This window comes from Dendrobium catenatum, unplaced genomic scaffold, assembly GCF_001605985.2.
Source record: "Dendrobium catenatum unplaced genomic scaffold, ASM160598v2 fragScaff_scaffold_716, whole genome shotgun sequence".
Classification (NCBI taxonomy): Eukaryota; Viridiplantae; Streptophyta; class Magnoliopsida; order Asparagales; family Orchidaceae; genus Dendrobium; species Dendrobium catenatum.
This window is the reverse complement of record NW_021319178.1, coordinates 17,575,220-17,587,048: the sequence shown is the minus strand read 5'-3', so window position 1 is coordinate 17,587,048 and position 11,829 is coordinate 17,575,220. Positions and strand designations below refer to the sequence as shown.

General features: G+C 30.8%; 1 protein-coding gene across 1 annotated transcript; it reads left to right on the top strand.

Annotated features, from left to right (window-relative positions):
- Positions 1–2,803: 2,803 nt before the first annotated feature.
- LOC110105924 (O-acyltransferase WSD1) lies at positions 2,804–11,284 on the top strand. The gene is made up of 5 exons (XM_020835613.2): positions 2,804–2,854; positions 3,834–4,409; positions 9,397–9,768; positions 10,400–10,537; positions 10,720–11,284. Exons 1-5 carry the CDS (start codon positions 2,804–2,806, stop codon positions 10,864–10,866), a joined length of 1,284 nt encoding a protein of 427 aa, XP_020691272.2. The 3' UTR covers positions 10,867–11,284.
- Positions 11,285–11,829: the final 545 nt, after the last annotated feature.

The following is an 11,829-nucleotide window of genomic DNA, read 5'->3' as shown; positions in this document are numbered from 1 at the left end:
CACGTCACTCGGTACACAGCCATACCGACCACCGGTATCGAGCATAAAAATAACATGGATAGTTCTAATTGGTCTCCGAACGCTATTCAGTGTCCGCACATAATATTTTTTCTTATATATGGCACTCCTTCAATAATCTTTACACTTCTTTTAAGCTATAGTTTTAGAATTTAATAAAGTCCATTAATTAGTTCATATAACTTATTATATAATATTATATATATATCATAATCATCAAATAACATATCAATATATTTTGATTGTATTGTTCTATACATAATTGTTATGATAACAAAATGATTTTTATATAATTCATATCTTTAAAAATTATATGATAATTATAAAAAATTGTTATTTATATTTCTAAATGTTAATATATATAATGTTCTTTTTATATATTTTAATATATATATATATATATATATATTATATTATATATTATATTGCTTGATATTAGGTGTTATATCATTAATATAAAAATTTTAACAATTTTAGATAAATTGAGTATAACTACATATATTCTAATACATATTTACATAAATCCTTTTTATATGACATAAATTAATATCTAAAGAACTTAAAGCTATTAAATTTTATTATATATATTTGAGTGGTACAAAAATTAAGTATTTTGTACACAACCGAACATTTTTAGAAACAGCTGTGAACTGTTACCGTCGTAAAAAATGTGAAAATCTGCTTTTTATATATATACGCACCCTGAGAGGCATAACTATTAGCTGCCAATATTTAGACTACTGACCTCACTGGCAATTTGAGAAAACAACAGATCGTGATGGAGGAGTTGAGGGTGAAAGGTGGTTGCGAAGGCGCCGGAGATGGAGGCGGTGGCGGCCGGAGATGAGCCGAGTGAGCCGACGGGACAGTACTTCTAACCAGCTCGGGCTTTTGAATGTAAGCATTCTACGCTTGTCTTAGTGAGTCTGATGACGGCTCGATGCATTCTCAGGGCTCATGGAGTACTGTGGAAGAAAGCTCTTTCTGCCCTGTTAGCTCCGATTTCTCCTCTCATCATTGGCAAGTTCTTCTTCGCCAATCTTATTTATTTATTTTATTTTATTCTTATTTGCGAATAAATTTTTTATCTGAAATGAAAATTTATCGATATTTGTTATATGGATTTAAATTAATTTTTAACTTTCATTTCAAATATCTTAAAGTTTAAAAAATCAATCTTTCTCACATATAAAATAAAATAAATTAAAATTTTTTTTTTAAATCATATTTCTCGTTTAATGCAAACTAATGAGCCATAATCAATATCTAAATCAAAGTAATAAATTTTCGAATATGGATAATGAGAATATATGTGATAACTTTCTTTATTTTAAGATATAATGTTTACATTAAAAAATAATGAAAATAAAAAGTTAAATATTATCAAAATTCTTTTTTTATCGATTTCTTTATACTAAATTTTTTTGTATTATTCCTCCTGCGACAATATCTCTTTTTTTTTTCTATTTTTGATATTACACGTGATAATGTTTTAAATTTTGATAATTAAATTCACTTAAAAAATACGCATATTTAAGAGTATTAATGCTAATGCCCAATTCCTGAATAAAATAAATAAATTTATATCTTCTCTATATGAACTTCCATATAAATTTTATGACATGCATAAATTATCAAATCCTATCCTATGAATTAATTAGTTAAATAATAAAATGAAATTAATTTATTTTTTAAGAAACTAAATTGAGTAATACAAAAGCTAATTACTCCAAACAATAATAACGTAAGGTTAGTCAACCATGAGCATTGAAACAAGTGCAAGGACATATGTACATTGTTCATTAACTCGCTATATTAAAATTGAAGAATTGAATTGCGACTCGGTTGATGTGAGATTCTAAGGATTGGCTCACCAAATTATTTTTTGCTATTGAAATGAATTATTAATTTTTTTAATAATTGCACATGAGTTGAAAATATGTTGATTAATGTATAAAAAATAAATATAGTGGCTTTTTTAATTGAAAATTTTAATGAAAATTATATTTTTTTTTTTATAAATTAATTTTGGAAAATAGTGAAATATGTCTTATTGATGAGAAAATTTTTAAGGAAACAATTTTTAATTTTGGGAACATTACTTGTATAGAAACATTGCATAAATGGACTTTATTTTTTTAATTTTTTATTTTATTTTTTCATAAAATGATGGACCTATTGGTGCATAAAAGTATAAAGATAGAGCGTACTGGCCTTTATCATCACCCCCATATCTCGGTCTTTCCATACATGGTACTTGATATATTATATAATATTAGAAAATAAAAAATAAGGAATATATTCATCTCTTTATTTATATATATATATATATATATATATTAGGTAAAGATCAAAAGGTCCTCTGACTTGTTACAGATGATCAAAATAGTATTTGATTTTTTTAAGGTCTCATTTTAGTTTCATTTTAAAAAAAAAATAAGGATTCAATTGATATCATAGAAGCATTAATTTAGTTCCTATTTAAAGAGTTGATATACTAAGTTTTTATTTGGCATGACTTATTAATGCTTCTTAAAGTAATTTTCTGTTAAAAAAATTTAATTTTTTACTAGAAAGTTACTTTAAAAAACGATAAAATCATTCCAAACAAAATCTATATAAATTGACACTTTTACATAGGCTTCAATTAGGACAGCTTCTTTCTATTTTCTATGACAGCTTTATGGCACAAAATTTTTATTAAAGTACCGAAAATGCTGTTGACAAAAGCTGTTCTAAGCCAAGCCATATTAAAGACCATTTTGACCCACCACTGTTTGTCCGGATGGTGAAGAGCTGGCTGAGCAAAGCCCAGGTCCCTGATTCGAATCCCTTGGCAAGCAGTGAAAATCTTAAGTGTTGGCCCGTGTAAATTGGTGTGGGTTGCATGCTAGGTCGACCGGAGTTTTCACTGGCCTAAGAACAGTGCTTCCTCGTCACAAAAAAAGGCCATTTTGATCTTTAATATATATATGTAAATATGATTTTATGTGTGAGAGAGTGGTAAGAGAATTTATTTTAACAAAATTATGAATTTGAACTATATATTTTGTAAGTTATCATTCATCTTAAAAAAATAAAATAAAAGTGAAAATATTTATCTTAATTTTTTTTGGATTGTTAAGGGATTCGAGCCCGAATGAGATGGGAGGAATTTCTTCCGTCGAACACTCGGCCGCACACCCGATTTAAAAAATATTTATCTTAAATTTAAGAAAAAATTGTATAATTTACATAATTATTAGAGACATTAAAAGTCAATGGCCTCAATTATTATCTTTACTAATTAATGCAAAATTGACTATCATGTATCAAACCATATCTAGAATGATAATCTAACAATGACTTATAACAACCCATTTTAATATAATGAGCATTAATTGCACTCATTTTAACTGTGAACCACATAGTTTCAAACTAATAAATGCTAAGATATAGATGTGACCCTTTAAAATCATATATTTATAAAATATTTATGGGTGATTTTCATATCAATATTAATCAATAATAATAATAATATCAAGCATTTATTTTAATATGTGAGGTCTACTATATGAATCTTTTTTTATGTTATCAATAATTATCATAGATAAAATATTCATAATTATATTTAAAAAATATTATTGAATATGTAAAATCATAAAGGCTTTAGGAGAATATTTATGTTTTTTTTTTTAAGAATAACGTTGTGCTTCTATATAATATTAAAAATAGATATTATTTTTAATGATATAATATTAAGTATTTTTCTGTTTATTATTTATATAGAGGTAATTGTTTAATATCAATAATATTTATTTAAAAAAAAAAAACAGGTGAAAGATGAGAAGGGAATACAACACTGGAAGAAGGTGACGGTAAACCTTGAAGACCATATCAAAACGCCAATTTTCCCCTCTGGCTTCGATTTCTACGACAAATTCATCGAAGAATATGTCACAAAACTCGCCATAGATCGTCTTCCAACATCCCGACCATTATGGGAGCTTCACCTCCTCAAATATCCGACGCGCTCTACCGCCGGAACCGCCGTCTTCAAGCTGCACCACGCGCTCGGCGATGGTTTTTCTCTAATGGGAGCCCTTTTCTCTTGCTTGAAGCGGGCGGACGATCCCTCGCTTCCTCTCACATTCCCCGTCCGCCGGCAGAATCCGACGCCCGTGAAGGCTGGAACTTTAATGCAATGTTGCCGCTCGGCGGTGCGGGCCGTGGAAATCGGACTTAATACTGTGACGGATTTCGCTTGGGGGCTGATGAAGAGCACTTTGATTGAGGACGATCGGACTCCGGTGAGGTCCGGCGAAGCAGGGGTGGAGTTCAGGCCGTTGATTATCTCGAAAGTGGTGTTTTCACTGGAGGATGCGAGGAAGGTGAAGGATAAACTCGGAGGGGTAAGTGAGAAATTATAATGACTTATTAGAGTTTAATTATCACTGCAATTTTGATTTATAAACATTCATTTGGACATGTTATTAAGATTATATCTTTAACCGTAATTATTAACCATATTAGAAAGTTTTGAATAAAATATTGAAACAGCTAAAATTTTGACAGATCTTTTATTTAGAAATTCTAAAAGCAACTTAATTAATCACACTTAGGCCAAAGCAAATACTTAATGTATAATTAAAATTTTAGGGACATTAATTAGATGACCAAATAATATCTAAATACTTCATGCTAATGGTCAAATCGAGCATCTTGAAGATACGAATCCAACAAGCTCAAATTTGTTTAATTATGACATCATTAAAACATAGATTATGAAAGTAGTGTATATTATGAAGTAATCAATATGATCGCCCAATTGTCGGCTATATTTATTGATAAATATACTCTCAAAAATTATAAATAGACCCCTACTCTTTATATGAAGGGGAACTTAAACCATTGGCTTGATATCCAAAAAAGCTTAAAGTCTTTAATAATCTCATAGCTTCATTGAACAATCATCCATCCACCATCATCGAACCGTTGCTATTTAACTATGTCTTAATCATGACCATCGAACTATTGCCTTATCATCATCCAACAAACATGACTATGATATCCTAATCACAAATGTCTGACCACTGTCATTGTTGCCAAACTACGATCGTCCAACCACCGTCCCCCACTACAGTTTTCCAACCACCGTCACTTGACTACAATCATCCAAATATCATCGTTATCTTCCCACTATGGCATCTCATTATTGATGTCCGACTACAACCATCTGACCACCATCATCAGTGTTAGATTACTATCCTTAGGTCATTGTTGCCCGGCTATGACCCTCTAATCACTATTGTCCAACTATAAACCTCCAACTATCATCATCCAACTAAAATTTTCAGCCACCATCACCGAACTACGGTACTTCAACCACAGTTACAAATCTTTCAACATACAACAATCACAGTTCTTATTTGCGTGAAAACTTACAATAAAAGTTTACAGTATACTAACACCATTCACCATCCGTTATTTGCAAGCATACGTTTGTTAGTGAAATAAACCAGTAGTAAATGTTTTCATAAAGGAAATGTCTTTTAGGGCAGTGCTGAAATGATAAATTTACCCTCACAGTTACTTTAATCTGTGAAAAATGCGAAACCAATTTCATTGTATTTTGTATTTATCGATAAATAGTTAGCCCATAATTTTCATGCTGAAGAATAGCTTTCTTCTTTCCTAATTGATTTCCTTCCCATCCAACACCTAATGGCTGGATTTGATAGCTAAGTACACTTTTTATTATTATGCGCAAATTGTTAGGTGAGTCGGGGACCATGATAGACTTAAGAATTTATTTTTGATAGTGAAGTGATTGCAGCCATAATCTTCTTCAACAATTACAATAAATTACAAAATCACATCATCATCATTAATGATGTGGCCACTGACCATCAGCTTTGATTTTGATTGCTATTACAACTATGCTCAAAATCATTGTAGTTCATATGTATTTAATATAGCATGAATAGAAGTATGGTTGGTGTATTTGGTTTAATTCCTTCTTCCTAATTTTTATTTTCATGCAAATTCAAAGCAACTCGAGATTAATTAGTTTTGAGCCAAGCCAAAATCAAATAAATTCGAGTGTTGTCGACTTGAATAGAAATTAAATTGATTTCAAGCTGAATATGAGTCAAATTGAACTCGTTATTTCTAGATTTTATTCAAGCAAAACTTGCTTAAATTTAACTCGTTGTTAATCGTGATTTAGGTAGCTTTTTAGGAAAATAATGTTTTGTCCTCCCAAAAAGTCAACACTACATACTAATTACTAAACTATAAAAAATGCTAGTTCAACATATAGTTTTTTTTTTTTTTTCATTTTTTATGTGATTATTTGACATGAATATTTTAATGGCTAAATCATTAGTATGAAAGAAAAGCATTTTTGTAGGTTTAACTTTTTATTGAATTATTTAGTCAACAAATTGTTTTAACTATTTATATAATATTTAAGATTAAGAAATTACTTTATACTCGTAAGAAACTGATAATATTTGTTGTGTTTTCGAATGTTTATAGCGGTAGAGGGAGTTTATAGTCTCAACATTTCATAAAAATTTTGCTCACACAAATAAGTGGGGATCCATAAACAGGAGATGCATATTTCGACATCAAAAATCTATGAATGGAAAAAACAATTGGATTTTGGATAGTTAAAATTATTCTATTAGTATGAGCCAAGAATTATAAAGGGCAATTTTCCTTATACCTAGTGAAAATATTTATAAAATATGGTAATATGAACTATAAACGTAATCTCTTCTTGTGGTAATAAGTGGATGGCTTAACATGGTCGATGATTAAGCAACTGGTAAGATGTGCTTTTTTAAACATCTGTTGTTGGTTAAGTGTTGGATGACGATCAATATGGAATGTCAAAAATAATGTGGTAGTGGGGGTTGGCATGGTCATTCTCCTGATATGAGGGGAGACAATGCGATTGGCAAGAAGAGCATCAAAAGTTGGTGGCAACACTTACTTATCAAGTGTCAACTTGGTCATTCTCCAGATCAAAGGAGAGGTGATCAACAATTGACAAAGAATGTGAGAAGTTGAATGATAGTGGGTAGTCTACTTTGTTGTTTACTTTATTGGAGGGAGATTCGGCAATCATGAAGGCAGACATGCATATTGGAGTTTAATTGACATTAGACATTCAATATTAGTCTTCAACAAACATCTGACAATAATTTATAGGAAATGTTATAAGTATAGCAATGATTGACGGTCAACTTCGTTAGTTTAAGAAAGTCCAAAAAAAGTAGGTGAGCTGGATGCACACTTTTTTGTTTCATAATTTTCTTTCAAAAAATCAACCAATCCAATCTAACACAATGAGCTTGAGAGGCAAGCATCGACTGATAAAGAACATTGAAAGATGAGCTATGTAGCTAGTCAACCTAGCCAATCTTCTTATAGGAGGGGAGATCTGTTGATTAGATATTAGATGGATAGATTTTGGATATCTATGTTTGGCCAACATTAGACAACAATTTGTTGTTTCTTGAATGCGGAAGATTGAGCTTCTTGAGCCTTCTTGCAGGAGAGAGAGAGAAGGGAGGAGAGGGAGAGAGCTAATAGAATTTTATATTCCTTTTATTCATTAGGCATATTACAGGACATCTCATCACAACAATCTACAATGCCTATTTATAAGCTTTAACATAGGTGTGATGTCATACAAAGCATAACTAAAACTTGGACCAATGCACTAACACAATTGATGGGGAACATTATAAGTTGGGCAATTATGGGTGATCAACTTTCTTGTTCTCTTGATATGAGGGGATATTGGGCAACAAGGAAAAGATGCGAGTAGTATTTGGTGGCTAACGAAATTTGGATGTCGGTCGTTAGTAAGAGTTGAACAATTGACTAGGAAAATAGAAAAATGATGATGATCAACGTCTGGGTTATTCTTTATCCTAATAGAAGGTGATCGTGCAATGAGAACAATGAGCATCAAGAATGGATCTTTAGTTGACATTAGATGACAATTGACAAGAACATCAGAGGTACGGTATAGATTAATGATCAACTTTATTATTCTCCTAGTAGGAGGGTAGGTCAAATTACTGCCAAGACAAGAGTTAGATGTCGGTTGCTGAGGGTTTCAAGCATCAATATTTGGCAATTGTCAAGTAATGGTCGATGGAAACATCTGATGTTAGATGTCAATAGTCAATTGACTTGGTCGCTTTCTTTATAAGAGAGAAGAAGACAAGTGTTGGATGACAGTGGCTAACATAAGTTGTATGTCGGTCTTTGACAAAGATTTTTTCATTGAATATATAAAAATAAAAACTATTTATAGATTTATAGAGTAAATCCTTTTAACAATTCTGCAAAAAATATAGATACTCCATTGAGCAGTTTCAAAATATCGCCTTAAATCTTTTTATATATATAGTCATTTTGGACAAACTCAATATCTTCATGAACGCATATTTAAGCAATATTGGACGCATGCCAATCATCTTATGAATTCACTTGTTTCAACTCATCGCAATCATCTCATGAATGTACTTGTTTTGACTATAAATTTATTTGAATTTGTATTTAAATGATCCCCTAGTTAATCCCTAAATTTTTTTGCTCAAATACTTGAATACTTTGACTCTTGGAGCTCTAAAAATTACATCAAAATTTATGCTAAATTAGATAAATTTTATCATTTTATGCTGATGTATCAATAATATTTTTTTTAATCATTCAATCAACTAATATGAGTGCCCTTGCATTTTTTAATCAAACAACCCTAATTCTAACATCATTGCAAACAACAATCTTAACTTGATGTCACCAAACAATTATTACATGCGCTCGAATCATGACGCAACAGGACACTTCATAGCAAATTACCTTAACACCAATTGCAAACGAATTTATTCGTGATAGTTCTTCAATGTTGCTCATGTCTTTTTACCTTTTGTGATTTTTTATTGCAATGCTAAGTACTATTTGTGATTAAAGATAGCTTTATAGCGCAATTTTGCAGAAATAGTTATTATCTTCATCTTTTTATGGCCATGAAGAGCATACGTACAGACAACTTCTTTCTCTATAGTAAAGAATTTTTTTTTTTTCAAATTTTATAAAACATAAGACATTACTGTTACTAAGATAATAACATCCAGAAGAAAAATCTAAATCACATGTGCTATTAAAGTATGCCAACTGTTATTTAGCCTTTCAGCAATTTATCTACAGTGATGTGACAACTTGACGATGAGGTGAAGTAAATAATGTTTTATTGCTTCTGTCAGGAATTTATTACAGTCATAAATTACATACCGCACTTTTTGTAAATTACTTTATATCCTTGATGATGTGGGCCTCTGACATGAAAAATGAACGTATTTGCTGTATATTTTGCAGACAATAAATGATGTTATAAGTGGAGTAATATTTTATGGAATTCAACTTTACATGAGAGCTGTAAACGGTGATGTTGCCTGCAGTAGTAGAGTGGGTATGGGAAAGGTGACTGCTTTACTGCTACTCAACACCCGGAATGTTAATGGCTACCAGAGCTTGCATGAAATGAAGAAACCAGGAGCAAAGAGCCCATGGGGCAATCAATTTGGGTTTATTCATGTTTCTGTTCCCAGCTGCAAGGATGCTGAAAAGGTTGATCCTTTAACTTTTGTTCTCAAAGGGAGGCAGATCATTAGGGCAAAGAAGAAGTCACTTGGAGTTTATTTAACTGGGAGGATTCTAGAGTTAATGAGGAAGCATAGAGGGTCAGAGGTAATTACTTAATCTCTGAGTTTATTTGATTACTGTTTGGATTAGTTAAATAGTAAGTGATGGTTGTATGAAAATTGTTGAATTATTACAAGGAATATAAGTTCTTGCCTAAACAAAGCTTTCTTTCTGTGCATGTCTTATGTAGACTGAATCATGCATTGAAAGATACGTGTTTATACATCATTGCCATCTTAATTTCTGCTGCAGAAGCCTATTTAGACATTTTTTCTAGTGCTTTATAATTATTTCGTTTCCTTAAAGTTGATACACTGTAATTTTACTTTGCAAGAACATGTATGTTTAGATAGAATTATGGTTCACATGTATCTTATTTGTGACTTTATTATTATTTGCTATACAGTTATAGTAAAATATGTTGTTTATCTTCATGTGAGTGGTGAAGACTCAAGATTATGGCTTCCTTTGGGACGGCTTTCTTGCTGCTTCTTAAAGCAGCTTTCTAGTACAAAATTTTTAATTTTTGTACTAGAAAATTGCTTTAAGAAGCAATAAGAAAGCCATCCCAAACGAACCCTATAATAAACATTGCACAATCATTTACAACTGCAGTGAAATGTTTGTATGATATCTGTAGAAGTTAGCTCAAGGCTTATTCAAATTTGAAATGCAGGTGGCGGCTGAATTCATGTATAGAACATTGATGAATACAAGTGCAACAATTTCCAACTTGACAGGTCCCATGGAGAAAATGATGATGGCGAACAATCCCATTAGTAACTTCTACTTCATGGTAGTTGGTGTCCCTCAGGTAATTTCTTATAATAATAAATATTCATGCTTAAATAGATTCATATTTAATGTATCAAAATTTTTATCGTCTCCATATCATAAAGGGGATGTTTCACCAAATTAAACTTAAAATTTGGAAAAAATATTAGGTGAGGATGTATTCAAAATGATTAGCTTAACAATGAAATTTATTGAATGCAGAACCTTACAATAGCAGTTGTGAGCTACATGGGAAAGCTAACTTTGGTCATGGGAACAGAGAGGGACTTCATAGACTCGAATCTACTGATTTCTTCCATGAAAAGATCATTTCAAAGGATCTTTGAGGCAGCCATGGGCAATATCTAAAGTTTTGCTGGACAAAACTAAAGGAACTTCCTTGTAGAAATCCACATGATGAGTATGTTATCACCATTCATTTTTATACTGAGATTTGTATTTGTTAGTCTCTACTAAAATGAAATGAAAGGCGATGATATATTCATCATAGGATTTCCATAAGGAATGCTTTGTTGGATTTCAGTCCTGTTTCAAATATATCATATCAGGTCAATTAAGCTCAATTTCTTTATATATATAAATGCCCAGTGTATCTGTTTAGTTTTAATGTATGAGGCTTTAATTTGATACATGATTCTTTGATTTGAATTTGAATGCAGAAGCCTACTGCATTTAGATCTTTTCAATGCGAGTCCATGTTTATTGTATTTGTATCTACATTAACGAATATATTAATTGTTGGAATGTAATTTGCATTGATCATTCATTACTGGTGTTCTTGAATAGAGATCCTTCAAAACCATTAGAGAAAATATGTTTTTTGGTTTTTTTGGGATCAGAAGAACACGATGCAGTTAGCACCAACTTTTGAATTCACTTTAATTGATATTATGGCCTTCTGGTTTTTTTTGTGAGGATCATGAATTCATTCTTATGAAGTGGGCAATGAATATATTATTTGGAGAAGTCAAGGCAGAAATGCAGCATAGTGGAGTTCTTTTGTGATCATGATGCTTGTTATTTTGGTGTACCATGCTATGCCATTTCAAATAACTATGCATTATTTAGGGGAATAAAAATGGAGGCTTATTTCTAAAATTTTCTAATTTAGATTATAATTTGTTCGCAAAAAATGTGGATAATTTATTATTTGCAAAACTTTTATCATGTAATTTTTTGCATATTATAGAGACTGAGATTTTGAACATTTAGGAATTTTTATGAAAATTTTACACTTGGGATTTTACTATTTTAATTGATTAAAAAATAACCTTTAATTTGAAAAATAATGATGTAGTACAATTAAACTAT